The 6,113-nt window shown below is 41.1% G+C and overlaps 1 protein-coding gene across 2 annotated transcripts in view; it reads left to right on the top strand.

Moving 5' to 3' along the window:
• vldlr (very low density lipoprotein receptor) overlaps window positions 1-6,113 on the top strand; it is a 49,477-nt gene that overhangs the window by 34,380 nt on the left and 8,984 nt on the right. For both annotated transcript variants that reach the window (XM_032539396.1, XM_032539395.1), the window contains exons 14-16: window positions 407-546; window positions 2,839-2,980; window positions 4,957-5,106. In XM_032539396.1, coding sequence (XP_032395287.1) covers window positions 407-546; window positions 2,839-2,980; window positions 4,957-5,106 — 432 coding nt within the window. The remainder of the gene's footprint in view (window positions 1-406; window positions 547-2,838; window positions 2,981-4,956; window positions 5,107-6,113) is intronic.

Here is a 6,113-nt window from a genome sequence, read left to right as displayed (position 1 = left end):
ATGATGATGATGATGATGATGATATAATTTTCTTCAACACCTGACCAGATCACGTAATGAAATGCTCTCCTTTGTTCGGGTCTCTTTTCTCTTCCTGTGCTTGCATCCCACACACTATGGAAAAGCCATTGATTTGTCCTTAATGAAATGTTGTATTGATTTCAATTTTCAGTTTCTTTTCCTCCTCGTCTCATCCTGCCATGCCTAATCTTCTTTCTGTTCTCTTCTGCATTTGTTCCCCCTGTTCCTTAACTCCCTGTTCTCATTTCCACTTTTATTCTTCTCCCTTGTATCACTCCTTTCTTTTGTTTCCATTTTTCTTTTCTCCCATTTATTATCAATTCTTTTATTGCTTCCATCCACAATTTCTCACCTTCTCAACCTCTCCCGTTTCTTCTCCCCCCAGATCTGATCAAAGGCCGGTTGTACTGGGTTGACTCTAAGCTGCACATGCTCTGTAGTGTTGACCTGAATGGAGACAACAGGAAAAAAGTACTCCAGTCTCTGGACTACCTGGCTCATCCCTTTGCTCTCACAGTTTTTGAGGTACTGCTGCTGTTATATTCTCATTTCACACAATTTTTTTTTTTTTTTTAAATGACCAACAAAGGTGGCACACACAGATTATGATTGTCATTTGATCTTGAGTCATTGAAACAAGCTGGACAGAAACCAGTCCGTCAGTTGGTGAAGATAAAATAGTTTAGGGGTTGTCTAGTCTCTCATTGCAAGAAAAACAAGCTCTGCTTTATTGGCAGTTCTTTAAAACAACCACAATCATCTTTTGCTGCGACAAGCGCTGGATGGAGCAACGGCGCCTGTGCAAAACAGCCTCGGGAAGGAACTTGTTTTGGTGGCATGTGTATGCTGTGCAACAGACCTTAGAATGGCCAACAGTCTAGCTAGTTGTCTGGATTTACCCTGCAGAGATCGGAGGAGCAATAAACTATAGTCTGCATAAATTCCAACACAAAGAAAGTAGAAGGTGATGGTGAAAAAATAAGGTATATGCGGCGGCACCGGAACAAAGTCATTGATATAAGGGGTGGTCTAATTGTCTTCTGACCATTCAAATTATTGTATTTATTTCTCACGACAGGAATCAGGACCCTCAGCATACGTAAAACACTAATGAACACTAGTTCTATCAAGTATCAACAATATCTGCTGGTTAAAACCTGTAGTCTTGGATGGATGGATGGATGGATGGTATATGCCTGTATAGGTCTCTTTACATGTAATCTATTTGGATTATAGAATCGTGGTATTGTGGCGCTCTCGTCCTTCTCACCTACACCCACTCACAAAACTGCTTACTTGCTCTTAGTCAGACGGATGATGTGTATTCAAATGGAGACACTTGGGCATAAGATGTTACCTAACGGTAACGCTAACGAAGGTGTAGCCAACGTTACGATTGGCTGCTATTCTGACTCGGTGTCTGGGTCTATTTCCCAACTGGTCAGTAAACTGACGCTAGCATCCTTAGCACATGAGTTAAGTGCTGACCAGGCTGGCTGGGGGCTGGCTGTGGATGTGTCCCTGGGCCAGGGCTGTAATGACAGTGGATGGTTGCGAGCTGGCTGGGGGCTGACTGTGGATGTGTCCCTGGGCCAGGGCTGTAATGACAGTGGATGGTTGCTAGCTGGCTGGGGGCTGACTGTGGATGTGTCCCAGGGATGTTGTCAGCTCTCATCCCAACAGAAGCCTTGCTGCGCTGGGGGACTAAGGCAGAAGACGGGTGTGCTAGCTAGCTAAACTACCATTTATTAGTCGTCGATCTATACCGTTAACATTGCTGATGAATTTGTGGGTTAGCCCAGAGTTAATCGTGGTCAAAACAATCATACTTAAAATAACTTGGCGGGTTGAACAGTGTCGTAATCTTGTTACCCACCAATAATTTACCTTAGCATTAGCTACTTGTCAACCAGCACCTTTTATTGTAGGCACCAAATCACTTTTCCTCTTTGTTTCCCCTACAGGTTGGGAGCGGAACTGTTACTATATTTTCTCATTCCGAGTTAATGAACCACTGAAATGATTTTGGATACATTATTTTAAGATGCAAATGAATCTTTGGTGTTGGATCGATATTGAAATCAATCAATATCAGTAAATAGGTTATCAGTTGTATAACTGTTGCAAAGGGGGATGTAATCAATGACAAAACGATGACATGTGGCAGAAAAAAAAGTGGTATTAAGTTTACTGAGAACCCCAAAAATAAAGAATCAGGTTTGTATGGAATCATGGGTGAAAAATCGTGATACGAACCAAACCCAAGTTTTGTGTATTGTTACAGCCCTGATGAGCAGTGAAAGCCACCAAGGCTAAAGAGAATCAAGAATCAATTAAATCAGCACAAAATCCAAGTGGAGATATGGATTTGACTGACAGATGGTCCCTGCAACGTGCAAGAGTACAGCAGTTGTCAGTGGTTACATCAGCTATCTGGCTGATGCACAATGTTTGTTTTTTCCTTTTTCCCTATAGAGACGGCTTCAGTGTTTCCTCAAGCTTTAAGTTATTAATGCAAATATAAGCTCTCTCGCTCTCTCGCTCCTCGCGCTCTCGCGCTCTCGCGCTCTCGCGCTCTCGCGCTCTCGCTCTCGCTCTCTCGCTCTCTCTCTAGCTCTCGCTCTCTCTCGCTCGCTCGCTCTCGCTCGCTCGCTCTCTCTCTAGCTCTCGCTCTCTCTAGCTCTCGCTCTCTCTAGCTCTCGCTCTCTCTAGCTCTCTCTCTCTCTAGCTCTCTCTATCTATCTAGCTCTCTCTATTATATTATATATATCATCTTTCTTAAAAATACTTTTTTTTTTTTTTTTTGTCTCTCTCCAGGATCGAGTCTTCTGGACAGATGGCGAAAATCAAGCCATCTTTGGTGCAAACAAGTTCTCAGGCTCGGACGTGGTGACGCTGGCCAGCAACCTGAATGACCCCCAAGACATTATAGTGTACCATGAGCTGATCCAGCTGTCAGGTAAGAAGCTGCTGGGAGGGGATTGATGGACATTGTTGTGGAATGGTTATTGAGCCAGAAAATCCTATTCATCCGTCCTGTAGGCAGAAACCTCAAGTTGACGTTGCAGACTTTCTTTTAACCGAATCTGCAGTTCATTAATGAAGGTTAATGGAGAGAGTTGATCAGAAATGACTGTAATTACACGTGATTCAGGTACGGGTAGTAATAATGATTTATCATTTCAGCTTTAATCATGCAGCCATAATTTACAAAGGTCTTCTGTCCACTGATTCATGGAAAGAGATAGCAAAAAGTTTTTTTCTTTTTGGAAAAAAAACGATGTTCATCAGTTGGAGGTTGCAGGTTTAAACTTCAAGTTCAACTTTTAAAGTTAGCATTTATAATTTCATACCAACTGAGCAAAAGGCTGTGCGATACAATTGAACACAAGATGGTAAGTGGCCCTTTTTGTAAATTGTGAATTTGTTGTTTCCAAGGTTAAATTGACCTTTCAAACCCGGCTTCTTTCTAAAAAACTTGGGAGCTCTTTCTTCTGCCATTTGAAATATTTTTGTTTCACTTTGTCTTTTCTTTATTTAGGATAGCAACAACACGTGGTGGTTTAGACTTAATCACATATCTTTAAAGTCCTTCATGTTGGTTTGACTGCCCAGATTTAAAATGTTTTTGTGTATGTCAACCAATAAGTGGAAGAGGCTGGTGACGACGTTATCGTGCATTGTGAGAGATCAGCCTGTTCAGCACTGACTTAACACCAGCACCTCTGGGTATTTTAGGCATGCAATAACCGGAAAGTCCGCCGGCCAAAAGCATCTGCATCTTTTTATTGCTGATGGACTTTCAACACACTGATCCTCTCCATCTCTATAGTGCTGCAATAATCTCTGGAGCAAAAACACACGCAGCCCCTCGCATGCTAATCATAGCCAGATAGCTGACAACTACTTTACCCTTAGTGGTGTACTGTAATGTGTGCTATTTAACTACATCCTCGGCTGTGGCTCATCTACAGATTCGGCTTGTCTTTCTTTTTATTTATTTATTTTTTTCTCTCCTCAGCCGTCACACATCCAGGTAGCAGGGATAGAAAAATTTTTTATTTACCTGTGGCTGGTGGATTCCAAAATCTACCAGCCACTTTCTTTTATCTCTCATGTGAAAATAATACAACCCGATCTACAATACTTGGGCATGTTTATTTCTTAAACATCTTTGCATTCTGTCTCTCACATGCACACATGTAGTGTTTCCACTAGGATTTATAGAGTATTTGGATCAGAATAAAATCAGTTATACTACAGTTAGTCTGTTCAGCTTTAAAGTTACTGATATCACACAGAGCTAATGAGCAATTCTACATTATCCCGCCCTCTGAAAAGCTTTTAGTAGCTTATTTGGGTCTCCACATTTCACACGGCCTATATATAATCATTGTACTTTTTTTTTCTTTTTCTTTTTTTTGAAATTCTGTTTAACTATACGATTTTGTCTCAGCCGGGGTCTGAAACAGTAAATCATTGAAGTCAGTGCCCATTACACTATTTTTCAAACTACTGTAGCTGTCATATCTCAAAGGTTTAAAGGGTAAATCGGCTGCTGAGGCTTCCGTAGCTGTATGCCACTCTACCGGAGGGCAAACTGCTATACTGGCCCTTTTTATTTTGGTTGCCTTGATTTTGCCAGTGATGACATACTGGTCCAGTTTCTCATCCTCAAAGGCGAAACTGAAATCTACATGTACAGAGGCAGGTTGGACTTTACCCAGGAGACCGGGGCTCATAGCAGAGCTGGTGAATTACAATCTGAGTCTTCTAGGGATATGGCTCCCTTACTCGGCTGCTGCGCATGTGGGAGAGAGACATGCACCCACACACACAAATTCCTTGATTTATAGTTGGATCTGATTAAGGATTTCTATGCTATGGCACATTTTTCTGTTTGTCAAAGTACTCAAAGCTGACTCATGTGTGCAGGTCCTAACTGGTGTGCAGAGAAAGGTGCCAACGGAGGTTGTAGCTACATGTGTCTGCCCGCGCCGCAAATCAACAAACACTCCCCCAAATACACCTGCGTGTGTCCAGAGGGACAGGAGCTGGCTGCTGACGGCTTACGCTGCAGACCTGGTGAGTCACGCACCACAGTGGTGAAACTTATTTTTTTTAATTTATTATTTTATTTATTTACTTTGTCATGTTTACAACTGAACCAGGAGCACAAATTATTATACAAGCTACAATTTTCAATACACAATTTCTCATACCATTAACTTTGGTTATCACCACTGATTTCCCAAATTGATTTAGTTAGAAATATTTAATTACAATACTTTATTTCTTTTTTGGGCTATGAATAAGATTCCCAGAGAACTAATGCTGTAATTGTTTTACAAAGAGTCCTTTTAACATTATTAAAAATAGTAATGTTTATATTGAGAATTGACCCAGAAAATAATTTACTTTTTTTTTAAAATAATACACTACTGCAGTTCATAAAATGAAGTGCAGCTCTGCAGATTTTACAAAAAATCTGGCATGGTTGGTACCACTGGTTGCCTTTTTTCACGTCATCTTTCCTCTAGTTTTAAAATGGAGCCAGCTCAAAATATTAATCCATAGAGAATTATGACGGTACATAGGGGAAAATCTGGACATATTTTTACACAAATGGGTCGGGTAAACCACCAAATGCATGGTAAAGTTGTTTCTGTTAATTTAGTGTGCATTTCGATTGCTGGACACATACCGCAAGGCAATCCTGTGCATTCCTTCCTACTTCAACTTCCCTTTACTGTACTGCCTGCCTCAAATGGGCCTCTTCTTAAATAATTGATGAAAAAGAAAAGGCTCACGAGCTGGGAACACATGAAATCCCCAAAAACCGAATAAATTATAAGAAATCAAATTTAATTAATTTTAATTCTTTGGGTGGAACTGGCTTTTAAAGAGTGTCACTCCCTCCCTTTTTCTTGTGCTTCTCAGCCACTCAAACATGTTTCCTTGGTGTTGGTGTTCCCGCTGCAAGTCTTGACTATCTGTATCCATGGCAGCCACAAACCCAGCTGTCTGTTTGTGTTAGTAGTCTGACAGCTGAACAGTAGCTGAGTCGGTTAGTGTTATGATCCAGTTCTTTT

The sequence above is a fragment of the Etheostoma spectabile genome, chromosome 16 (genome assembly GCF_008692095.1).
Source record: "Etheostoma spectabile isolate EspeVRDwgs_2016 chromosome 16, UIUC_Espe_1.0, whole genome shotgun sequence".
NCBI classification, from domain to species: domain Eukaryota; kingdom Metazoa; phylum Chordata; class Actinopteri; order Perciformes; family Percidae; genus Etheostoma; species Etheostoma spectabile.
Note: the sequence above shows the minus strand (reverse complement) of the source record. Positions and strands in the feature narration are given on the sequence as shown.